Below are 26,606 nucleotides of genomic sequence, written 5' to 3'. Positions count from 1 at the left end.
AGCCTGTGAAGAGTGTGACCATTCACTCTGCTTGAGGTCTAAATGCTCAAGCCAGTAAGAAACTCTGAGATGGAGCAGGGCTCGGTGCAAAAGGGCTTCGTCTTGAGAGCATCTGAATTCTTAACTCATTACAGCCGCACTGTACATTGTGCCCCTCACAAGTCCCCGATTTGGGTCCTAATAATGGTTCTCTTGAAGAAACAAGCCAATGTCTCCTGAAGAAACTTGACCAATGTCATCTAACTTCTAAGGGGCAGAGGCTGAATTCGAATTTTGGACAAACTTGACTTTCCACCAACTGTGTGAGATGGGATTCCCTCTGAAATGCAGGAAACCTGGGCTTGATTCCTGGATTGGGAAAATCCCCTGGAGAAGGGCACGGCAACCTACTCCAGTATTCTTGCCTGGGAAATCCCATGGACCGAGAGGCCTATGGGGTAGTAAGAGTCGGACACGACTTGGGTACTAAACCACCACCAACCGTGTTGCTGCTACCAGCTGCAAATAACCCTGCGCAGGATTCCGGAAGGAGGGGCTGCTAGAATCTCGCAGAACGGGCCACGCGCGAGCCTTTTAAGGGGTGGGCTCCCCTTAAGGAAGGCAGGTTTTTTCTCACCCGACAAAAAATAACTCCAACCGGGAAGGGGGTTCTCTCCGACTGCCGCCCATTCTAGGCGGAGGGCCGGGCAGATAGATGGAGGAGGACCAGACCGACAGGCTGAGGGCGCAGTTCGCCCTTCGGCTGGCAACAGAGATTGGTTCGGAGAGAGGGGAGGCGGCCGCCCAGGAGAACCAGGAGCCCGGGACGGGCGCCAACCCGGTGGGATGGGACCAGCAAGGCCAGTTGAGAAGCGAACTGCCGGACCAAGAGGGCCAGGAGGCGGCCGCGGGCCCGGAAGGGGAACGGGAGGCGGAGGAGCCCGGGCCGAGTGAGGCAGGGGGCGGGAGCGAGTGGGAGCCTGGGAGCCCGCAGCCCAGCGGGTCGAGGGGCGGAGAGCTGGCGGGGAGGAGAGAGAGGCGGGGAGAGCCGCGGGAGGGCCAGCACCGAGAGCACGAGTGGAAGCCGGGAAGCTTTCATCCCGGCACGATCCGGGAGATGTACTGGGAGCGGTCCAAGAGGCGCTACCGGGAGAGGGCGCTGAAGCTGAACGTCAAGAACCCGAGCAAGTGGAAGTACCGGCCGGATAAGAAGCCTCAGGGGCTGACGCCCCCGAGACCTGAGGAACCCAAGAAGATCGACGCTTACAAACAGGACCTCTTGCTCCCACCACAGCGGCCCACCGTCAGATTTAGCCTCCAGGCCAAATTTCGCAAGTCGTCTGAGTGGTCGAGCGTCTCCCCCTCGGGCAGCGTCATTAACGAGCTGGCGAAGATGGGCGACCCAGACGTCCTGGAGATGGTGCATCAAGGTGGGAGCCGGCTTGCGTGGCGCGGGGACCCCGGGGGGACGTTGGCGGCCTCGCCGCCTGGATCCCAGGGACGTTCGTGGATGCGCTGCGCCCGGTGCGAGACAGCGCCCGCCCGGGCGCACGGTCCCTGCCCGGGTGGGAGAGCATGGACGGGTGAACCGAGGTTCCCCGGCCTCTGAACTTGGGCAGAGGCAAGAAGGAGCCTCCTACCAAGGGGAGAGCCCAAGCTTAGGGCGCATGACAGCAATTCCCGGTGTGGGCCCTCGAGTCTTGTTGCCTGTTTCTATTTGCCAATTACTGCTCCAGCTTTGAGATCCTTGTTAATTATGGGAGGAGCAGACCGAACCCTAAGGTCGATCAGTTTGAGATTCCTATGCACGTGGGGAGGCTGCTGTTTCACAAGGTTTCATTGAATTTTTAGTTTCTTTGGAAAAATATTTGTCCATCGTTTGCTCTGGAGTTTCCCATCTCCCCCTACCCGTGATACTTGGGCTATCCTCTGGAGCCATGTCAGAGGCCCCAGGAACCAGCCAGAAGCTAAACAGGTGTGGGTCCAGGAAAATACCAAGCCCTCTGGGACAGGATGGGACAGAGACAGGGCCAACCTCTGGAAACTCCCCCTGTGGCCGTCCCGGACCCATATTCTGTGGTTCTGTTTTAGTACACATTTCCTGAAAAAGCACATATTTTCCTAGGTCTGTCTCCAGGGCCTTCGATGATATTCACTTCTCTCAATGACACTTTACTTTCATGTCTTGTTAAGTGTTAGATCTGAACATGGAAGCAGTGGGGTGTTTTTTTGTAAAGTGATAAATGATCTAAGAAGTCATACTATTTAGTCTTCAAAGACACCAAAGAAATAAAATGCCTTATTATGCATCCTCCTTCTCCCCTTAACAGTTTGAGATATAATTTAAATACAATAAGAATCACCCACTTTAAAGGTAGAGTTCCAATTTTAGTATATTTGCAATTTTACCATCATCACCATAATCTAATTTTGGAACATTTTGTTTACCTCAAATAGAAACCTCTTAGCTGTCACTCCCCCTTCACCCCCTCCCCACCTTAGGTACCCCCAGCCCTAGGCAGCCTCTAATCTATTTACCATCTCTGGGTTTACCAATTCTGAACTTCTGGTAAACAGACTCATGTATGTGATCTTTTGTAGCTGGCTTCTTCCTCTTAGCATGTGTTTTTTAATTTCATGCATGTTATAACTTGTATCATTGCATTATTCCTTTTTATTGTCAAATAATATTCCATTGCAGATGTATTCATACTTTATCTGTTTATTGATTGGTGGACATTTGAATTGTTTCCACTTCCTTGGCTATGATGCTGCTATGACCATTTATTGCAAGATTTTGTATGAAAATACGTTTGTATTTTTCTTGGGTATACACCTAGTATTGGAATTACTGAATAATATGGTGGCTGTATATTGAGCATTTTGAGAAATTGCTAAACTGTTTTCTGCCTCATTTTCACATTTTCACAAGTAGTATATAGTGACCCCAATTACTCCATGTCTTCACTAACATGTGTGATTGTCTGTCTTTTTTATTTATAGCAACCCTAGTGGGTGTGAAGTGCTGTCTCAATGTGATTTTGATTTACATTTTCTCAGTGACCAAAAGTGTTGAGTATCTGTTTCAGTGCTTATTAACTATTCATGTATCTTCACTGGAAAAAATGTCTATTCAAATCCTTTGCCTGTTTAAAAAAAATTAGTTGCCTTTTAATTATTGTGGTGGAAGAAGTCTATATATTCAGTGTGTATGGCTTGCAAATATTTTCTTCCATTTGTGGGTTCTCTTTCCATTTTATTGATGGTATCACTTGAAGCAACTCCTCCCTTTTTAAACAAAAATAATTAAATACAGAGGGAAATACAACTACCACCAGAGAAGTCCCCCACAGCATGAATTTTTAAGAGCTACTTTTATTCTTGTGTTTTAATATAAAATGGATTTCTTAGAGTAAATTCCCCAATATAGGTAAGCCTGAATCTGTGTATTACATATTTTCTAAATCATCTTTGAAGAGAAAGTTAAACAATTGATTTACATGTGATAAACTTTCTCCTTGGAGAGAGAATATTTACACTGTGCCTTTCAGACATAATAGATTTTTCTGGGATTTGTTATATTTTCTGTTTATTTTCCTAACAATTGAACATAGAAACAATCAGTGATCTCCAATTAACTGTTTTCCCACAATATAATAATTTTTAAAGTGAAATTATAAGGGCAGTGTGTAATAAAACATTAAATTGTTATGTAAAGAAATGCTGCTAGTAAAATGTCAATGTTGCTGAAATTGACTTATTGACTGATCAACATTGTTAGCAAGTTCTGATTTGAAATATTCGTTTTTGTTTTTGTTTTTTTTGTATGTGGCCGTATTTATGTTTATGTTATTTTATACTCCTGGAAGAAATGTAAACTGAGAAGACCATTTGGTAAATCCAAGGGCTATTTTTGGGTTCTGGGTTCACTGAGTGTGTATTAGTAATGTGCTTTCAGTGAAAACTCAAAGCTGTCTTTGGGCTGGCATAAATTTTGACTCATATTTTATGATTCTCCATAGTGATCAATAGGGCTTCCCTCATAGCTCAGTCAGTAAAGATTGTACCTACAATGCAGGAGACCTGGGTTCGATTCCTGGGTCGGGAAGATCCCCTAGAGAAGGAGATGGCAACCCACTCCAGTATTCTTGCCTGGAAAATCCCATGGACAGAGGAACCTGGTAGGCTACTGTACATGGGGTCGCAAGAGTGGGACATGACTTAGCGACTAGAGAGAGCAAGAGAGAGAGAGAGCGAGAGATAGTGATCTGTACTGAACCTTTTGTAGTTCTGGTTTCTAGGCCACAAAAGTCAAGTCAAGTCAATTCTATTGACTTGAGAGGAAGTTGCAGGAATAGCAAGAAGCTGATCCATTTGTTGGCTTCAAATCCTGCCTCTTCAGATATGCCTCTGTGTTGACAGAGGCTTGTAGATTATGCAGTTTCTTCAACTTTATATTCTCTGGGTGTGAAAGTATATCTGGATCTCTGACATGTTGTGAACATCTGATTGTGTGTGTGAGAGAGAGAGAGCGCAAGTAGGTGAGCGCTGTGTGAGAGAGGGAGCATGGTGTGTGAGGAAATACATCTGTCTTCTTTAATGTTTCTGCTTTTCTGAAAGGGATGCTGTTTACAAAGTGCACTCCGCCTGGTTCTCAGGGAGTTTGCAATCTTATAGAGGGTGGTGGGCTGCAGTCCGTGGGGTCGCTAGGAGTCGGACACAACTGAGCGACTTCACTTTCACTTTTCACTTCCATGCATCGGAGAAGGAAATGGCAACCCACGCCAGTATTCTTGCCTGAAGAATCCCAGGGACGGGGAAGCCGGGTGGGCTGCCGTCTGTGGGGTCGCCCAGAGTCGGACACGACTGAAGCAACTTAGCAGCAGCAGCAGCAGCAGAGGGTGGTAGAACAGGGCTTACTTACATCTCTTACTCTGATGCTGGGAGGGATTGGGGGCGGAAGAGAAGGGGACGACAGAGGATAAGATGGCTGGATGGCATCACCAACTCTATGGACATGAGTTTGAGTGAACTCTGGGAGTTGGTGATAGACACAGAGGCCTGGCGAGCTGCGGTTCACTTGGTTGCAGAGTCGGACATGACTGAGCGACTGAACTGAACTGACTGAGAACAGGGCTGTGCTGTGCTGTGCTTAGTCTCTCATTTGTGTCCGACTCTTTGCGACCCCGTGGATTTTAGCCCACCAGGCTTCTTGGTCTATGGGGATTCTCCAGGCAAGAATACTGGAGTGGATTGCCATGCCCTCCTCCAGGGGATCTTCCTGACCCAGGGATCAAACCCAGGTCTCCTGCACTGCAGGTGGACTCTTTACCGTCTGAGCCACCAGGGAAGCCCAAGAATATTGGAGTGGGTAGCCTATCCATTCTCCTGGGGATCTTCCCAACCCAGGAATCAAACTGGGTCTCCTGCTTTGGAGGCAGATTCTTTACCAGCTGAGCTACCAGGGAAGCCCAGAATGGGGCTACATTTCCCAAAGAGCTAAGGCCAGGGTGCTATGGGAGCAGGGAGGAGGCCAACCAGGGGCCAGAAGAGGAGGTTTCTGGTGAGACTTGAAAGGAAGATGTCGAAACTGTTGTAAAGTGGAAAAATAAGCAAAAATTAGCTAAAAGAAGAAACAGTTGTTAGATCCAGGTGAGGAATCAGCAAATTGAAAAGCAAAAAGCATGAGAGAACTATTATAGATTGGAGATAATCTGAAGGAACTATATCGTCAGCTGGTAAAGAATCTGCCTGCAGTGTGGGAGACCTGGCTTCGATCCCTGGAGAAGTGAAAGGCTACCCACTCCAGTATCCTGGCCTAGAGAATTCCACAGACTGTATATAGTCTATGGGATTGCAGAGTCGGACACGGCCGAGTGACGTTTACTTCACTTCACTTCTCTTCCACATTCTGAAATAAACACTTTGCATCCAGTTCTGATAACAGTTTGAAATATTTTTTAAACTATTTGTTTTATGTTAAGTATAGCAAAAATAATTAGAGGAAGTAAAAGTTAGTGTTTCCAGTTTTTCTACTTTCTTTTCTAAAATGTGGAATTATAAAATATTCTATAACTCAAGCTTAAGGTGTACATTTTTTTCTCTGTGCTTGGAACTGTGTTTAATTCTATGCATAAGAGTGACTGTTTTTGTCCTCAAGAAAATAAAAGCCTCCCTATGCCAGTGTGTAAGTACAATACATTGAGAGACAAGGCATGTATTTTCTTAGACTTCTATTCTTTATCTACTTATTCTAAGAGTTTGCTAGATTGGTTTCCTTTCTTTGTTTTTGGAAAGTCCAATGAGAGGTAGTCAAGACACTGTGGAATTTTTAGCTGTACATCTAGATAGTATTCATGAGTAAAACCCTTTGATAATGATACTGTGTGACATTTTATATATGTCAAATAATTTTTACTTATATTTTAAATCTTTTAGACAGAAAACCTATACTCAGAAAAGTTAAATTACATGGCTATACCTAGAGCGTGTTAGTTTTTTACTTTGCTTACACTAGCCATTAACTGTTTAATAGATCCTGCAACAAGAAGACCTGAATACAAAATATATTCTTTTATCTTTATTCTGACACTCTACAACTTATCCAAAGACTTTGAAATAGTTTTAAAAATTAATAAAAGTATAGAATATATCCTAATAATAATAACAATATCATCAAGAATAACATTCATGATTTCTGTGCCAGCGACTGGCTGCATGAAGCAATTTACATGCATTTTCATTTAATGCTTACGCACATCTTAGAATATAGTATGGACATTAAAGCCTTTTATACGATATTTGGTAGCTTTGAATTTGGACTTCCCAGGTGGCACTAGTGGTAAAGAACTCGTCTGCCAATGAAGAAGTAAGAGATGCGGGTTCAATCCCTGGGTCAGGAAGATCCCCTGGAGAAGGGCAAAGCAATCCATTCCAGTGTTCTTGCCTGGAGAATCCCATGGACAGAGGAGCCTGGTGGGCTGTGGTCCACAGGGTCGCAAAGAGTTGAATGTGACTGAAGTGACTTAGCATGGCACAGCACACAGCTTTGAGTTTATGCTGTATTCTTAGATTGCAAAGAAGGCTAGGAAATGTGTTTTTTTGTTCTTTTTATTTTGTGAGAGCTCATTGCTGCACCATATAATTAGTATTTTGTTAGTAAAGAACAAGGAAGAGAAAGGATATTTGTGGGGAGCCAGCAGCATCTGCTGTATTAATTGCCTACCGTTAATAATCTTCCCCGTTTCAGTAAATGGATTCACAAATTGCTCAAGTCTAGTAATCTTTCATCTTCTTTGTCTGTCCACCTGCACAGCTGCAATTTGATAGCAGCTTGTTTTCCGTTTTTACTGAGACATCTACAGTCCACTTAGGTGCCTTCATTTGCAGTGTTTCCAACTGCAGGCTAGACCCCCATCATCTCTTGTGATTTATTGCAGCAACCTCTCATGATTTATTTCTTTTCTCAATTCTCACTATCTTTTAACACATCCTCCAGTCAGTAACTAGTGCTTTTCATAAAATGTAAATACTATTTAAATACTTGTTCATGGTTTACTATTTCACCAAAGAAGAAATCGAGTCATACAAGGTCCTCCACAAATGGTCCCCCAACTCTATGCCTTTCTAATACCTTCTTATACCTGTCTGCCATTTACCTACTCATCTTTAGCTTGGCCTTTGTTTCTTTCAACACCTAAAAAAACTGTTCCTGTCTTGCAGCCTTTGGGTGTTCTCATGTTTCTTGTATCCTCTCAACTTTCACATCTCAGTATAATTATTACCCCCTCAGAGAGATTTTCTGAGTTCCTTATGTCTAAACCGCAACCCTCCTTGTTTTTCTCACTTTTTCTGTTTGCTCTTTTAGTCTCTTGTATAGCATTTATCACAGTTTTGGGTCTGTCTCCTCTCATTTCAGTCACTAAGTCATGTCTAATTCTTTGAGATCCCATGGACTGCAGCACGCCAGGCCTCCCTGTCCATTACCAACTCCCGGAGCTTGCTCAAATGCATATCCATCGAGTCGGTGATGCCATCCAACCATCTCATCCTGTCTTCCGCTTCTCTTCCTGTCTTCAGTCTTTCCCAACGTCAGTCCTTGCAGCGAATATTCAGGACTGACTTCCTTTAGGGTTCACTCTTTCAACTAGCAGTCCAAGGGACTCTCAAGAATCTTCTCAAACACTGCAGTGCAGAAGCATCAACTCTTCAGCACTCAGCTTTCTTTATAGTCCAGCTCCCACATCCATACATAACCACTGGAAAACCATAGCTTTGACTGGACGGACCTTTGTTGGCAAAGTAATGTCTCTACTTTTTAATATGTTGTCTAGGTTGGATCATAGCTTTTCTTCCAAGGAGCCAGAGTCTTTTAATTTCATTGGTGTGGTCACCATCTGCAGTGATTTTGGAGCCCTCCAAAATAAAGTTTCTCACTGTTTCCATTGTTTCCCCATCTATTTGCCAGAAAGTGATGGGACTCAATGCCATGATCTTAGTTTTCTGAATATTGAGCTTTAAGCCAACTTTTTCACTCTCCTCTTTCAGTTTCATCAAGAGGCGCTTTAGTTGTTCTTCGCTTTCTGCCATAAGGGTGGTGTCATCTGCATATCTGAGGTTATTGATATATCTCCCAGCAATCTTGATTCCAGCTTGTGCTTCATCAAGCCTGGCATATCGCATGATGTACTCTGCATACAAGTTAAATAAACAGGGTGACAGTATACCTTGATGTACTGCGTTCCCGATTTGGAGTCAATCTGTTGTCCCATATCCAGTTCTAACGATTGCATCTTGACCTGCATACAGATTTCTTAGGAGGCAGGAAGGTGGTCTGGTTTTTCCATCTCTTTAAGAATTTTTCAGTTTGTTGTGATCCACACAGTCAAAGGCTTTCATGTAGTCAATAAAGCAGAAGTAGGTGTTTTTCTGGAACTCTCGTGCTTTTTCCATGATCCAGCTGATATTGGCAATTTGATCTCTGATTTCTCTGCTTTTTCTAAATCCAGCTTGAACATCTTGAAGTTCACGGTTCACAAACTATTGAAATCTGGCTTGAAGAATTTTGAGCATGTGAGCTAGCATGTGAGATGAGTGCAATTGGGCAGTACTTTGAACATTCTTTGGCATTGCCTTTCTTTGGGATTGGAATGAAAACTGACCTTTTCCAGTCCTGTGGCCACTGCTGAGTTTTCCAAATTTGCTGGCATATTGAGTGCAGCACTTTCACAGCATCATCTTCCAGGATTTGAAATAGCTCAACTGGAATTCCATCACCTCCACTAGCTTTGTTCGTAGTGATGCTTTCTAAGGCCCACTTTACTTCACATTCCAGGATGTGTGGCTGTAGGTGAGTGATCACACCATCATGGTTATCTGGATCATGAGGATCTTTTTTATATAGTTCTTCTGGGTATTCTTGTCACTTCCTCTTAATATCTTCTGTTTCTGTTAGGTCCCTGCCATTTCTGTCCTTTATTTTACCCCTTTTGCATGAAATGTTCCCCTGGTATCTCTAATTTTCTTGAAGCCATCTCGAGTCTTTCCCATTCTATTGTTTTCCTCTATTTCTTTGCATTGATCAGTGAGAAAGGCTTTCTTATCTCTCCTTGCTATTCTTTTGGAACTCTGCATTCAAGTGGGTATATCTTTCCTTTTCTCCTTTGCCTTTTCTTCTCTTCTTTTCTCAGCTATTTGGAAGGCCTCCTCAGACAGCCGTGTTGCCTTTTTTGCATTTCTTTTCTGTCTCCTCTGCTGTAAATTTAACAATAGAGAATGAACGCACGTTAGCGATTATCACCACCTGTATTATCATCGTTGTACTGACAATCAGGGACAAGAACTGTGAAAAGTCTGAGACTTCACTGCATTTGAAAGTTGACAGAGTAGCCTGTTACAATTTCATGGTCACTGGTAGAAGATTGTGAGACACCTGGATGGGAGACAAAGAGCAGTTTACTATTGACAGCATTAGCAGTAGCCAGAGTAGCAGCATATGTCAGTTTCCCGAGCCCAGGTCGTCACAGGTCAGTGCAGAGAGGGCGTAAATGTTTGGTGTGTGGTTTGCAATACAGGACAGCAATCTGAGCTCAGGCAACTGGAGTGTTTTTTTGGCCAGTGATTGTATTAATTGTATCCCAACATTTACCTACCCTTAAGTATTCATCCGTAAGTAACATACTTTGGTTCTGCATAGTTAAACTTTATGTAATTGAAATAATGCTAATTATTTCTGCCTTTTTGCTGAACTATTTCTGGGAGATTTATGTTTTTACATCTAATTAAAACTAATTCAATTTTATTGCTAGATACCATACATGGCGTGATTATACTACATTGCATTGATCCACTTTATTGTTTCTGGATATTTGGGGTGATGCTAGTTTTCTGAGTGTTATATGCTCAGTCATGCCCAACTCTTTGCAACCCCATGGAGTGTAGCCCACTAGGCTCCTCTGTCCATGGGATTTTATCCAGGCAAGAATACTGGAGTGGGTTGCCTTTTCCTTCTCCAGGGTATCTTTCCAGCCCCCAAAATCGAACACACATCTCCTCTGTCTCCTACATTGGCAGGCGGGTTTTTTTGTTTGTTTGTTTGTTTTAACCACTGAGCCACCTGGGAAACCTTGGTTTTCTGGTTATTACCAATAATACTGTTATGAACGTTCTTGTACCATTCCCATAGTGCATGCATTTCTACTGATTTTATAGCTAAGATAGCAGTTGTCAACTTTTTTTTTTTTTAATCTCAGGACCCGTTTATACTTTTAATACTTATTAGGAACTTCGAGGAGCTTTTGTTTATGAGTTAACTTTATTGCTCAGCCGAGGATATTCACTTCTGTCACTTCTATTCAGCATAGTACTAGAAGTTCTAGCCAGACCATTTAGGCAGGAAAAGGAATAAAAGACATCTAATTGGAAAGGAAGAATTAAAATTGTTTCTGTTCACAGATAATATGATCTTTTAAATTTTGAATTCTCCCTATCCAGAGTTTTAACATATTGTGATCAGTTGGCCATTTTAACATGACTTTTTTTTGTTGTTTAATTTAGACAGACAATTCAGTAGAGAAGACCGTTATTCCAAAGCAAATGAGGTAAGTTAAATATATGTGTTAGCTCCTTGTAAGTCAGAACAAAAATTGAGGCAAGGTTAGATATGTGCTTCATATGAATACTTGGGTCTTTGCACTTTGGTTATTTATTCATGCTACTTTCTTCATGTTTTGTCCTCCAACCTATTACTTTTTAAGTAGAGCAAATACCATATTTCACGTAACCTTAATACTGACTCTTTCTGGGTGTTATAGGAGAGAAAACATAAGTTTGGATTTGTTCTGAGGCTTTCTGTGATGTAAACTCAGATATGCTGAGACTTGATATGCAAGATAATAGGATTTAGCTTAACCCACTGCTTGATAATGCAAGGAATAATATTTAATGGCTTTTCTTATCAGAGTTAGCAGTGTCTAATTAGTGCCTTTTTACTGAGGTGTAATTGACATATAATCTGATATTAATTTCTGGTGTGCAGCGTAATGATTCATATTTGTTCATGCTGCCAAATGTCATCACAAGAAGTCTGATTACCATGCATCATCATACAGAGTCACAGATATTTTTTCTTGTGATGATAGCATTAAGATTTATTCTCTTTTAGCAAATGTGCAATACAGTACCATTGACTGCAGTTACTGTATCATGTATTACATCCCCATGACTTACTTGTAACTGACTGTTTATACCTCCTGACACCTTTCAAGCTTTTGCCTGTCTCCAACCACCTCTTTTCTGGCAGCCACCCATCTGTTCTGCATGTCTGTAAGTTGTGTTCCATTTTGTTTGTTTGTTTTATTTTCTAGACTCCTCGTGGTAGTGAAATCATACAGGATTTGTCTTTCTCTGTCTGATTCATTTCACTTAGCATAATACCCTCAAGTTCCGTTGATGTAGCAATTGGCAAAATTTTATTCTTTTTCTTATGGCTAAGAAATACTCCATTGTGTGTGTGTCCATATTATTTATTAACTTTTCCATTCATAGGTACTTCAGGTAGTTTGCATATGTTGGCTATTGTAAATAATGTTGCAGTGACCTTTGGGGGTTCATGTATCTTTTCAAATTAGTATTTTCTTATTCGTTGGATAAATAACCAAAAGTGGGATTTCCAGACCCTGTGGTAGTTCTGTTTTTAATTTTTTGAAGAATCTCCATACTGTTTCCGATAGTATCTGTACCAATTTATATTCCCATCAGCAGTGCATAGGGGTTCTCTTTTCTCCATATTCTTGCCAACACTGTTATTCCTTATGTTTTTGATAGTAGCCATTCTTACAAGAGTAAGGAGATATCTCACAGTGATTTTGATTTGCATTTCTCTGATGACTAGTGATGCTGAACATCTTTTCATGTGCCTGTTGGCCATCTGTATTTCTTTGGGAAAATGTTTATTCAGATCTTCTGCCCATTTTTTCAATTGGATTGTTTGGCTTTTTTGCTATTGAGTTGTATGGGTTTTATATATATATGTATATATATTTTGGTGTTGACCTCTTATCAGGTGTATGATTTGCAAATATTCTCCCATTTGGTAGGTTGCCTTCTCACTTTGTTAATGATTTCCTTTGCTATGCAGAAACTTTTTAGTGTGGTGTAATCCCACCGATTTATTTTTGTTTTTACCGCATTTGGTTTTAGAGTCAGATGCAAAAAATTATCTGAGACTGATATCAAGGAGCTTACCACCTATATTTTTTTCCTGGGTTTTATGATTTAAGATCTTACACTCAATTCTTTAATGCATTTTTAATTTTTTTCTGTATGGTGTGAGATAGTGGTCTAGTTGTATTATTTTGCATGTGACTAACCAGTGTCCCTAACACTCCTTAGGGAAGAAGACAGTATCCTTTCCCCATTGTATTTTATTGGCTCCTTTGTTATAAATTAATTGATCATATATAATAGGTTTATTTTGGGGCTCTCTGTTCTGTTCATCTATGTTTCAGTGTTTATATCAATACTATTATGTTTCGATTACTATATATTTATAATATAGTTGGAAATCAGAAGGTATGATGCCTCTAAATTTGTTCTTCTTTCTTAAGATTGGTTGGGTTATTCAGGGTCTTTTGTGAGTTTAGGCAAATTTTAGGATTGTTTATTCAGTTCTGTGAAAAATACCATTGGAATTATGGTTGATTGAATTAATCTTAGATTACTTTGTGTGATATAGACACTTTAACAATAGTAAGCTTCCAATCCATGAGCACAGACAGCTTTCTACTTATGTGTGTCTTCAGTGTCTTTCAGCAATGTGTTCTGGGTCTTTCACTTACTTGGTTAAATTTATTCTTAAGTATTTTATTCTTTTTGATGCAATTGTAAATGGGATTGTTTTCTTAATTTCTCTTTATGATAACTCTTTACTAGTGTGTATGGAAGTGCAACTGATTTTTGTGTATTTTTATACCCTACAGGTTTACTAAATTAAATAATGAATTCTAACAGTTTTGGGGGGACAGTCTTCAGGTTTTTGGTTATATTAACTCAGGCCATCAGCATGAGTTAATATAAATAGTGACAGTTTTACTTTTCCTTTTAAATGTAGTAGGCCTTTTATTTACTCTTCTTGCTTAATTGATCAGGCTAGGACTTGCAATATTATGTTAACTGAAAGTGTCAAGAATGAGCATCTTATTATTGTTCCTGATCTTATAGAAAAAGGTGAAAGCTTTTCTTTTGAGCATGATGTTTGCTGTGGGTGTGTCATATATAGCCTTTCTTATGGTGATATATAACTTAGTGATTAATCAAAAACTTCTCAACAAACAAAATTCCAGGACCAGATGGCTTCACTGGAGAACTCTACCAAACATTCAAAGAAAATTTAGTATCTATCATTCTCAAGCTCTTCCAAAATATTGAGGAAAAGGAAACACTTCCAAATTCATTTTATGAGGCCAGAACTATGCTGATACAAAAACCAGACAAGGACACCACAAAAAAAGAAAATTACAGGCTAATATACCTCTTGAACACATATACAAATATCCTTAACAAAATATTAGCAAGAAGAATTCAAAAATGCATTAAAAGGATCATATGCCATGGTCAAGTGAAAATTTATTCCAGGGATGTAAGGATGGTTCAATACATGCTAATCAGTCAGCATAATACATCACAGTGACAAAATGAAAGACAAAAATCATATGATCACATCAAAGATAAAAAGAATATGATACCAAAAACCATTTGACAAAATTCAACATCCATTTATGATTAAAAACTCTTCATAAAAGTAGGTAAAGATCAGAACAGAAATAAATGACATAGAGACTAAAAAGATAATAGAAAAGATCAATGGAATTAAGACCTGATATTTGAAAAGATAAATACAATTTACAAGCTTTCAGTTTCAACTAAGAAAACAAGAGAACCTAAATAAAATCAGAATTAAAAGAAGAAAAGTCGTATCCGTGCTGTGCTTAGTTGCTCTGCTGCTGCTGCTGCTGCTAAGTCACTTCAGTTGTGTCCGATTCTGTGCGATCCCACAGGCGGCAGCCCACCAGGCTCCCCTGTCCCTGGGATTCTCTAGGCAAGAATACTGGAGTGGGTAGCCATGCCCTCCTCCAGGGGAGCTTCCCAACCCAGGGATCAAACCCACATCTCTTATGTATCCTGCATTGGCAGGTGGGTTCTTTACCATTAGTGCGGCCTGGGAAACCCCATGTACATACAGAATTTTGCATCCGATTTGATGTGTTTCATAGGTCCCCTGAATTGTAGGTTTAGATTTTGCATAGAGAATCTAGAGTTTTTGTTGTTGACAGTTGTATGCTCTCCATTGCCTTATTATTAACAGTGCTGTGTCTTCTCCATGGTGCTATTAGGACCTGAGAAGCAGCGAGTCCAGTTTTCTCATCTGTCAAGAACCACAGGTAAGCAGCCATCAGTAGCACACTTTCTTGCATAGACATGATGGGTTATCTTTGTATAATCAGGAGTTATGACTGTTACTTAGTTCACAATTATTTTTCAAGTTCTTATATACGATGTTTGTTGCTTTATTTGCAAACAATCCATTGCTTGTGGGGAAAAAGGTGTCATCAGGCACATTAGTTAGAATGGTACATAAAGCATAGCACTTTGCTTGCATTTTACTTTCTCAGTTTTAGAGATGAGAAAATGAAGAGTGTGAGATGTTTAATAATTTGACCAAAATTAAGGGGGCATATCCTGGACTAGATTAGAACTCAGGTTTCGAGGTCTAATTTAGTATTCTTTCTCCATACACCTCTCGTCTTACCTGTAGGTACACACCTAAGACTAATCATGAAGAAGTACAATTTATTTAGCATATTTGAATGCCAATTAAGAGGTAAATAAAGGCATTCAAAATTTTATATTAGTTGCTTAGTAACTAAAAGATACCATTTGGGAAGATGGGGAAACAGAGTTATTTTCTTACTGACAATTTTGATATAAATGTTTTCCTTTTCACCAGCATACTGATCTTTATGTTCCAGAATGAAGGTTGTGTGGTTGATCAAAATAAAATACTGGCGATTTTATTTTTTTTAATTTTTAATTTATTTTAACTTATGTTTATTTTTTGACCATGTTAAACACTTACCTGATTGCCAAGTTGAAAACCATAGATCAAATAATGTGAAGTGGAGCCTAAAGCTTATGCAACCAAGTACTGCATCTCGGACTCTTTTGTTGACCATGATGGCTACTCCATTTCTTCTGAGGGATTCCTGCCCGCAGTAGTAGATAAAATGGTCATCTGAGTTAAATTCACCCATTCCAGTCCACCTTAGTTCGCTGATTCCTAGAATGTCGACGTTCACCCTTGCCATCTCTTGTTTGACCACTTCCAATTTGCCTCGATTCATGGACCTGACATTCCAGGTTCCTATGCAATATTGCTCTTTACAGCATTGGATCTTGCTTCTATTACCAGTCACATCCACAGCTGGGTATTGTTTTTGCTTTGGCTCTATCCCTTCATTCTTTCTGGAGTTATTTCTCCACTGATCTTCAGTAGCATATTGGGCACCTACTGACCTGGGGAGTTCCTCTTTCGGTATCCTATCATTTTGCCTTTTCATACTGTTCATGGGGTTCTCATGGCAAGAATACTGAAGTGGCTTGCCATTCTCTTCTCCAGTGGACCACGCCCTATCAGACCTCTCCACCATGACCCTCCCGTCTTGGGTTGCCCCACAGGCATGGCTTGGTTTCATTGAGTTAGACAAGGTTGTGGTCCTAGTGTGATTAGATTGACTAGTTTTCTGTGAGTATGGTTTCAGTGTGTCTGCCCTCTGATGCCCTCTTGCAGCACCTACCATCTTACTTGGGTTTCTCTTACCTTGGGCGTGGGGTATCTCTTCACGGCTGCTCCAGCAAGGCACAGCCGCTGCTCCTTACCTTGGACAAGGGGTATCTCCTTACCGCCACCATTCCTGACCTTCAAAGTGGCATAGCTCCTCTAGGCCCTCCTGCGGCTGTGCAGCCACCACTCCTCAGGACGCTCCTTCCAGCCACCGGTCTTGCCCTCAGGCGTGGGTGGCTCCTCCCAGCTGCCACCCATGGCCTTGGGCTCTGGGAGGCTCCTCAGGGTCACCGCCCCTGGCCTCAGGTGCGAGGTGGCTTCTCTTGGCCGCCCCTGACCTCAGACGCAGGGTGTCTCTCCTGGCCTGACCTCACACTCAGGATAGCTCCTCCCGGCTGCCGCCCCTGACCTCCTACGCAAGGTAGCTCCTCTCGGCCGCCGCCCCTGACCTCGGATGCGAGGTGTCTCTACCTGGCCACCGCCACTGAACTCGGACGCGAGGTAGCTCCTCCCCGCTGCCACTGACCTAGGACACAGGATAGCTCCTCTCCGCCGTTCCTCCACCATCACAGCCTGGCACTCTAGGCCGCTGCCCCTGACCACTGAGGTGGGGTAGCTCTTCTCCCACGCGCTTAGTGCGCCGACTCTCGTAGCCGCCTGCGCTTAGTGATTATACAGTGGAAGTGAGAAATAGATTTAAGGGCCTAGATCTGATAGATAGAGTGCCTGATGAACTATGGAATGAGGTTTGTGACACTGTACAGGAGACAGGGATCAAGTCCATCCCCATGAAAAGAAATGCAAAAAAGCAAAATGGCTGTCTGGGGAGGCCTTATAAATAGCTGTGAAAAGAAGAGAGGCGAAAAGCAAAGGAGGAGAGGAAAGATATAAGCGTCTGAATGCAGAGTTCCAAAGAATAGCAAGAAGAGATAAGAAAGCCTTCTTCAGCGATCAATGCAAAGAAATAGAGGAAAACAGCAGAATGGGAAAGACTAGAGATCTCTTCAAGAAAATTAGAGATACCAAAGGAACATTTCATGCAAAGATGGGCTCGATAAAGGACAGAGATGGTATGGACCTAACAGAAACAGAAGATATTAAGAAAAGGTAGCAAGAATACACAGAAGAACTATACAAAAAATATCTTCATGACCCAGATAATCATGATGATGTGATCACTAATCTAGAGCCAGACATCTTGGAATGTGAAGTCAGGTGGGCCTTAGAAAGCATCACTACGAACAAAGCTAGTGGAGGTGATGGAATTCCGTTGAGCTGTTTCAAATCCTGAAAGATGATGCTGTGAAAGTGCTGCACTCAATATGCCAGCAAGTTTGGAAAACTCAGCAGTGGCCACAGGGCTGAAAACGGTCAGTTTTCATTCCAATTCCAAAGAAAGGAAATGCAAAAGAATGCTCAGACTACTGCACAATTGCACTCATCTCACATGCTAGTAAAGTAATGCTCAAAATTCTCCAAGCCAGGCTTCAGCAATACGTGAACTCCCTGATGTTCAAGCTTGTTTTAGAAAAGGCAGAGGAACCAGAGATCAAACTGCCGACATCTGCTGGATCATGGAAAAAGCAAGAGAGTTCCAGAAAAACATCTTTGTCTGCTTTATTGACTATGCCAAAAGCCTTTGACTGTGTGGATCACAATAAACTGGAAAATTCTGAAAGAGATGGGAATACCAGACCACCTGACCTGCCTCTTGAGAAATCTGTATGCAGGTCAGAAAGCAACAGTTAGAACTGGACATGGAACAACAGATTGGTTCCAAATAGGAAAAGGAGTATGTCGAGGCTGTATATTGTCACTCTGCTTATTTAACTTCTATGCAGAATACATCATGAGAAATGCTGGACTGGAAGAAACACAAGCTGGAATCAAGATTGCCAGGAGAAATTTCAATAACCTCAGATATGTAGATGACACCACCCTTATGGCAGAAAGTGAAGAGGAGCTAAAAAGCCTCTTGATGAAAGTGAAAGAGGAGAGTGAAAAAGTTGGCTTAAAGCCCAACATTCAGAAAACGAAGATCATGGCATCTGGTCCCATCACTTCATGGGAAATAGATGGGGAAACAGTGGAAACAGTTCAGACTTTATTTTGGGGGGCTCCAAAATCACTGCAGATGGTGACTTCAGCCATGAAATTAAAAGATGCTTACTCCTTGGAAGAAAAGTTATGACCAACCTAGATAGTATATTCAAAAGCAGAGACATCACTTTGCAGACTAAGGTCCATCTAGTCAAGGCTGTGGTTTTTCCTGTGGTCATGTATGGATGTGAAAGTTGGACTGTGAAGAAGGCTGAGCACTGAAGAATTGGTGCTTTTGAACTGTGGTGTTGGAGAAGACTCTTGAGAGTTCCTTGGACTGCAAAGAGATCCAACCAGTCCATTCTGAAGGAGATCAGCCCTGGGATTTCTTTGGAAGGAATGATGCTAAAGCTGAAGCTCCAGTACTTTGGCCACCTCATGAGAAGAGTTGACTCATTGAAAGAGACTCTGAAGCTGGGAGGGATTGGGGGCAGGAGGAGAAGGGGACAACCGAGGATGAGATGGCTGGATGGCATCACTGACTCAATGGACGTGAGTCTGAGTGAACTCCGGGAGATGGTGATTCTAGGGAGGCCTGGCGTGCTGTGATTCATGGGGTCGGAAAGAGTCGGACACGACTGAGCGACTGAACCGAACTGAACTGAAGGCTTATGCTCTTTTGGTGTCACTTTTTAAGAATAATAATAGGACAATAATTTACTTTAAAATCTTTACAAAAATGTTTGACTGTGAGAATGAACACATTGCTAGAATTCTTCCTAAATGCTTGAAGGCACTGATGTAAGAGGCACTGAAACTTTGACTTCATTACTTGAATGTAAATCCATCTCCATTTGAAACTATGAATCAAAGCATTTCAAACAGAATTTCTTATTTTTTCCTTTTAAGGCTTCTGTAGTCAGCATTGTTATTTAATCTGTCCTTCCAGAGCACCCAGCGCACCCTTTACTTGTCTGTGTGTCCATGTCTAAATACGTGTGTGTATTTGCATTTCTCCTTCTTCTTACACTAAAGACAGCATACTCTATGCATTGATTTGTTCCTTGGTTTTCACTTAAAAACATCCTGGAGTTCCCTCTGTATTGCATATCGATTTTACTTTCATTTGCTAGTATGTGACATAGTATCATCCAGTCTTTTACTGATGGACCTTTCGGTTGTTTTTAATCTTGGAAATCTTTTCTTTTTTTTCAGTCTTTAACCCTTGGGAATCAGGCTTATATTTTGGCCAAGTGTATCTTTCTAAATACTACTTAACCATCAAAAATAAAGGCATATGTAATTTTACCATATACTACCAAATTTCCCTCTGTTTTGCATTTCTAAGAAATATACAAGTATTCTCTTTGTCCAGAGCCTTACTAACAGTGTTTAGATGTTTGTCTGTCTGTTAGAGAGGGATAGATAGTGGAGCTTTTTCATTTACTACTGTATCCTAGGATGATTTAAACTTTCATACCTCTCAATATGTGTGAGACATTTATCTTTTTTCTGCATTCATGGTCATTTTCATTTATTTTGCTAGATCATTCTGTTTATATTCCTTGTCTGTTTTCCTGTCAAGCTGTTAGGTTTTCTTTTTTTTTTTTTTTCCTTGATTATTTTGGGAAAACTGTTCACATATTTATTATCACCCCCTTGCCCATGAGGGAAATTGAGAGGGGACAATTGTTAGAACCCAGGAGACGGTCAGTGAACTTCAGTGGAGGGAGGGTTAGAGCTCTCCTGAATCCAGCCTCAGAAAGGAATTTATACTCTCCTCCCTCCCTTCCAGTCATCTGTAGGAAGCCAGAGATGAGAGGAACTCTTTGATATCTATATCCAGTCACCCTCCCAAGGGAAAAACAAGCAGGGTACCGAAGGATAGAAAAGGGATCTGCTGAGACAAGCCGAAGATATTAGCTGCATATCATTGGATGTATTTCCCCTTAGGGGAAAAAAATGTAATCCAGCCATTATTATGCTATAATTTACCAACTAATGATTCTACAACTTCGGAAGAATTCACACAATTTAACCTTCTATTTTAAGGTTAAAGTAGAAGACCTGCTGGAAGAGGGCATGGCAACCCGCTCCAGTATTCTTGCCTGGAAAGTCCCCATGGACAGAGGAGCCTGGTGGGTTACGGTCCATGGGGTCACAAAGAGTCAGACATGATGAGCCTCTAAGCACAGCACAACGCAATCAACAGTGGATTTGATTGAGTACCTAAGTGTTCTTAAAAGTGTTACTCGCTCAGTTGTGTCCAACTCAGCAACCCCATGAACTGTAGCCTCTATTCATAGAATTCTTCAGGCAAGAATACTGGAATGGGCAGTCCCTTCTCCAGGGGATCTTCCCGACCCAGAGATTGAACCCAGATTTCCTGCATTGCAAGCAGATTCTTTACTGTCTAAGCCACCAGGGAAGCCCTCTCAGCCACCAGGAAGTCATCAGTACCTAAATGGCTTGCTGAATAGCTAGATTAGAAGGATGCTAAAACCATTAAATGAGATACAGAAAAATGAAGATTATACCTAAAAGAACCTGTCTTAGAGTGAATGCCATTTGTGTTTAAGGGGAATAATTTGAAAAGCTATTAGAGTTTAAAGGAGGAGGAATGGGTATTAGAAAGCACACTAGAGGCATGCCTTAATAACAACTAACATGCTGTTAATGGTTTTAAGGGGGTGTCGATTTTACTCACCTCAGGGACAATTGTTCAAATATTTTATGACATGTATGGCATAGATGCAAACCATCCAGAATGTCTATTTGAATAAATGAACCAGAAGCAATTAGCATGAATATAGTTTAGTATTTATAATTGGTCCATGTATCTACTTAGATAGGATTGCTCTAGGACTCAAGACATTTGATTCCGTCTCCTGGGGATCTTATTCAGTTTCATGGTTTTAATTACCATTGATATGTTGCCACACTCAATTTGAACTTTCTAGTATAGACATCTCTCCTGACATTCAGCCTTAAATATACCAGTCTTTCCCCACCATATGCATTTGAATGTCTAAAGTGAAGTGAAGTCGCTTAGTCGTGTCCGACTCTTTGTGACCCCATGGACTGTAGCCTACCGGACTCCTCAGTCCATGGGATTTCCCAGGCAAGAACACTGTCTAAAGACATTCCAATATTTATGAGTCTAAAATGTAATTTTTTCCCCAGACAAGAAGCTGCTCAAGTGAAATCTTTCATATCTCAACTACGCACAATCTATTCTTCTAGCTGTTCAAGTTAAAAATTATCATCACTATTGTTTATACATTACATACAATAAAATGCATTTTAGGTGTACAGTTTGACAAATTTTAACAAATCACAGCAGTCAAGGTATAAATTTCCATTACCTCAGGAAAAAAGCTTCCTTTTTTCTGTTTTACCTCTGCCCTCGGCAAGCTCTGATTAAAAAAATTTTTTTTTTTTCTAAAGTGACATGTCAGCAGAATCATACTGTATATACTATATTTTATGTCCGGCTCCTGGACTTTTTGTTCAGCACAATGTTGCTGGAACTCACCCAGAATTCCATGTGATACTGATAAATTGAATCTTGTTGAATATCTCCATAATTTTTTGGTTTCTTTTGTTTTATTGCTAAGTAGTATTCCATTGTATGGATATAGCAGAATTTGTTTATCCATTCACCAGTTTGATGGATATTTGAATTGTTTTCAGCTTTATAAATAAAACTGTTAGGAATATTCATGTAAGAGGTGTTTGTATAGACATATATTTTCATTTCTTTGCATTAATTTTCTAGGAGAAATTGTCTGGGTCATATGGAAAGAGTATGTGTAACTTTATATGAAATTGCAAAAATGTTTTTAAAAGGGGCTGTGTATTTTTCATTCCCACCAGTAATGCATGAGAGTTCTGGTTGCTCTGCGTGCTCCCCAGCACTTGATACTATCAGCTTTTTAATTTTAGTGGTTGAGTGAATGATACCTCATGGTTTCAGTTCTCGTTTCCGTGATGAATGATAATGTTACACATTTTCTCATGGGCTTATTGACCATTCATACATCTTCTGTTAATTATATGTTCAAATCTTTTCTGTATTTTAGAAACTGGATTATCTTTTACTGACTTTTAAAAAGTTTGAAGACAAGACCTTTGTCAGTTTTGTGTATTCCAAACATCTCCCAATCTGTGACTTTCCTTTTTTTTTTTTAACTTAACACTGCTTTTTAAAAAAACAAATTTTCAAAGTTTCAAAGTTCACATTCTCATTCTTTTTTTTTAATGAACCATGCTTTTTGTGCTCTAAGAAATATTTGTCTGTACCAGAGTAGAGGAGATTTTCTCAGATTTTCTACAGTTTTATACTTTTAACTCTTACCTTTGGTTTGGGATTCATTTTGAGTTAACTTTTGTAGATGATTTGTGGTGAGAATTAAATTTATTTGCTTTTTACTATGCATATGTAGCACATGTTATCATTTCCTCATAGAATCTTTGTGGAACCTGACCATGTAGGTGTGAGTTTATTTCTAAACTCTGCTTTGCCCCATCATATGTCTATTCTTACGATAATATTACACTGTCTTGATTACTCTCAGTTCAGTTCAGTTGCTCAGTTGTGTCTGACTCTTTGCAACACCATGAACTGCAGCATGCCAGGACCCCTGTCCATTACCAACTCCCAGAGTTTACCCAAACTCATGTCCATTGAGTTGGTGATGTCATCCAACCATCTCATCCTCTGTCATCCCCTTCTCCTCCTGCCCTCAATCTTTCCCAGCATGAGGGTCTTTTCCAGTGAGTCAGCTCTTCGCATCAGGTGGCCAAAGTATTGGAGCTTCAGCTTCCACGTTAGTCCTTCCAATGAACACCAGGACTGATCTCCTTTAGGATGGACTGGTTGGATCTCCTTGCAGTCCAAGGGACTGTCAAGAGTCTTCTCCAACACCATAGTTCAAAAGCATCAATTATTTGGTGCTCAGCTTTCTTGATAGTCCAGCTCTCACATACATACATGACTACTGGAAAAACCATAGCCTTGGCTAGAAGAACCTTTGTTGGCAAAGGTTCTACTTCTACTTTGCTTTCACTTTATAGTAAAAGTATGAAAATCAGATTATTTCCAATTTATTCTTCTTTATCAAAATTGTTTGGCTATTCTAGAATCTAGATTTTTCGTATAAATTTTACAATCAGCTTGACAAGTCTAAAAAAATTATTATTGGTGTTTTGATTGGTATTGCTTAGAATCTGTAGATTAATTTCAGGAGAATTTACATCTAAACAATATTGATCATTTTCAGTACATGAACATAATATATATCTCTGTTTTGATATGTTTTAGTATATATCAGCAATATTTTCATTTTTAGTGTGCAAGTATTATACATATTGGACTTCCCTGATGGCTCAGAGGGTAAAGTGTCTCTGCAATGCAGGAGACCCGGGTTCGATTCCTGGGTCGGGAAGATCCCCTGGAGAAGGAAATGGCAACCCACTTCAGTACTATTGCCTGGAAAATCACATGGATGGAGGAGCCTGGTAGGCTACAGTCCATGGGGTCCCAAAGAGTCAGACATGACTGAGCGACTTCACTTTCACTTTCATTATACATATATGTTAAATCTGCCCATAGATGCTTCAAATTTTTGATCCTCACGTAAATATATCTTTTTTTCATTTCCAACTGGACGTTGCTCTATTTCTGTCTCTCTTATCTCTTATCTTGGATTTTAAAAATATACAGATTTAAAACACCTGGCATAATAATTCAAAAGTTAGGACTTAAGATGTTCAAGTTATGTGTAATGAAAGAAAGATGTTATTGCCAACTTCTGTGTAGCACCAGTAATAAAAGTTTTCAACTCTGTTTATAGAGAAGAGGCTCTAACATATCTTTTTACAAATAAGTTAGACTAAATTTAATGAATTAGAAAGACACAGACAAGTTATGCTTATGGTGTTTATAATAATGTGAAAACTAATTTTAATATCATGGCAATATTATTAAAAAGGCAAGAAAAATGTGTGCATTAAATGTAGCCACTTACTATATTAAAAAATTCAGTGCTTAGACAAAACTAGAAGTAAATACACCAAATGGTTACAAAGTAGCAAAGAAATAGGAATGATTTTAAAAATACATTTTTAGTAGGTTTAGTGTTACCATTTTATAATGAAAAGTGAACATATTCAGCACATGATGGAAATATATAGTAAAGTTATTAATCCTAAATTTTTAGTCTATGGAATGTTAATTGTATCATTTTGTAATCAAGTCCTTTAGTGATCTTCATTTAATATATTTAAAATGTTAAGTCAGTACTTTTTCAGGACCAACTGTTGATACTGAGCTCACTGATTTTTATATTGTGAGGATATCGTGTATTAGAAAGGCTGCAGAGTAACCTGACAGTAGATGTATTTATCGCAGAAGGCTTTTTACCAGTCATTTAGGTAAATTTTTATACCTTGCATTCTCAACATTCTTAATGTGGTAGTACTAGTTAAACCATGACTCCAGGGCCAACTTATTCTTTAGGCCTGCGAGGCACAAAATACTTTTTGGAGCCCATGGAAATGTTTTAATTTTAATATATTTTAAAATCAGAGTAAAAAAAGTATAATCATATATATTATTTTTTATTGAAAATTTTAATAGAAAAGGGACCCATGAAAGTCATAATATGGTCCTATATGGCATCTTACAGTATGAGTGTTTCATTTCCCTTAACAATTTTGTGATGACTTCTGGTGAAACATCTGAGAAAAGCAGTAACTTGTGGATCTCATGAGAGATCCCAAGAAAATTAAAATGCTAAGTTGAAATATTTCAGCCCAATGCAAAATAATATGCTTTATACAGGGACCTACATCCATCATGTATCTGTCTTTTTTTTTAAGTAACGGCAGTCATCTATACATAGTAGGCTGTTCAGTTTACAGAGCTGAGACTTTCCCAGATTAGTCCCCAGTTGCTGGGTCTCTCTAGCATATTCCAGAAAGACAACAGTTTAAACAAAACTTTGCACGGCAAGAACTGACATTCTTTATTGATAATTTAATTAGATAATTTATAAGTTCATTTTACTGTGAAATATAGTATTTGCCTTTTTGTGCCACAGGTTGTTTTCCTTCCAAATATCATTGATTATCCCAGATGTTTTTTAGTGAATTGCTTTGGTATTCTAAAAATAATGGTAACTGAAGATTTAAGACAGCTCAGCATTTAAGTAATTAAGTGACTTTTTTCCCCCAGCATTCTGATAGTGAAATATTTTATTTGTAACGAAAGATTGTTAATCTTTTAGATCTGATTAAAGCTTGGAACCTCTTTCTAAAAAAAAGTAATTACACACACACTTATACGGTGATGGTAATTTCACTATTTTTTTCAGTAATGAAATATTTTACACTATTGGGTGAGCTTTTCATACCATACATGGTCCCAGAATAACTGTAATAATTTTGCTTTCTTTGGCTGATGTATATAGGCATACATAACAGAATTTCTACTACATCTATTTTACTTGACATTTCCATTCTCATGTTTTCCTTCATTATTTTTTCTGTTCTTTCTTTCTTAATCCAGGTCCACAGATGAGTTTGTTTAAAGTTACTGTAAAAAGATTTAGGGAAATTTACTTGAAAGTCCCCTATTTTTCTTTCATTTATTCAGTATTGTCTTCTTCCTATTTTTGTTCTTCTTTTCTTCTTACTGTCTTCTCCCACCTTCCAGATCTTAAGTATTACACATACGCATGCATATTCACACGAGCGATCATACTGGGGTTGGTTTGTCTGCATGTCTGTTTTGAGGGAAATCTTTAATTCTGGGCAGGATTTGCTAACATTCTATTGATTGCTTCACAGTCTGCCAAGCGATACAATTTGTTCCTGAGGCGGCGTCTTCTGGTAACCAGTGTGGAATGATAACTGCCTGTGCTTTGGATGACTACATTGCTAGCCTGAGTCATTTTTGTTGTAATGAATGCTATTAATTTGAGGGACTTTGTCATTGGTTCCTATTCCCCAGGCAACTGAGATTTTAGAATGGTGATTCATAATCTTTTTGGGGTCTGATTTAAGCTTTGGAACCTCTTCCTTAAAAAAAAAAAAAAAGCAATTGCAAACACACAAATACATGCACGTACACTTACACATTTTGAATTTACATACAGTTTCAGAAGTTTATGAATTCCCATGAAGAATCCAAGTTTATGAACCTCAGAATAACTACCTCATTCAATAGTCACACAGATGTTCGCCT

General features: G+C 40.0%; 1 protein-coding gene across 7 annotated transcripts in view; it reads left to right on the top strand.

Annotated features, from left to right (window-relative positions):
- The first annotated feature begins 634 nt into the window (after positions 1 to 634).
- ANO5 (anoctamin 5) overlaps positions 635 to 26,606 on the top strand; it is a 97,194-nt gene continuing 71,222 nt past the window's right edge. For 4 of the 7 annotated variants that reach the window (XR_006057395.2, XM_060404230.1, XM_042237712.2 and 1 more), the window contains exons 1-4: positions 635 to 1,409; positions 11,035 to 11,078; positions 14,871 to 14,918; positions 26,210 to 26,251. Coding sequence is in view for 6 of the 7 variants with exons in the window: in XM_060404230.1 (XP_060260213.1) it covers positions 695 to 1,409; positions 11,035 to 11,078; positions 14,871 to 14,918; positions 26,210 to 26,251 (849 nt within the window). In the remaining variant the exon portion in view is untranslated. The remainder of the gene's footprint in view (positions 1,410 to 11,034; positions 11,079 to 14,870; positions 14,919 to 26,209; positions 26,252 to 26,606) is intronic. The other 3 variants (XM_060404231.1, XM_060404229.1, XM_042237711.2) reach the window with 1 other exon arrangement.

Source organism: Ovis aries, chromosome 21, assembly GCF_016772045.2.
Source record: "Ovis aries strain OAR_USU_Benz2616 breed Rambouillet chromosome 21, ARS-UI_Ramb_v3.0, whole genome shotgun sequence".
Lineage (NCBI taxonomy): Eukaryota > Metazoa > Chordata > Mammalia > Artiodactyla > Bovidae > Ovis > Ovis aries.
The sequence above is the reverse complement of the archived record's forward strand: the minus strand, read 5'-3'. Positions and strand labels throughout refer to the sequence as shown.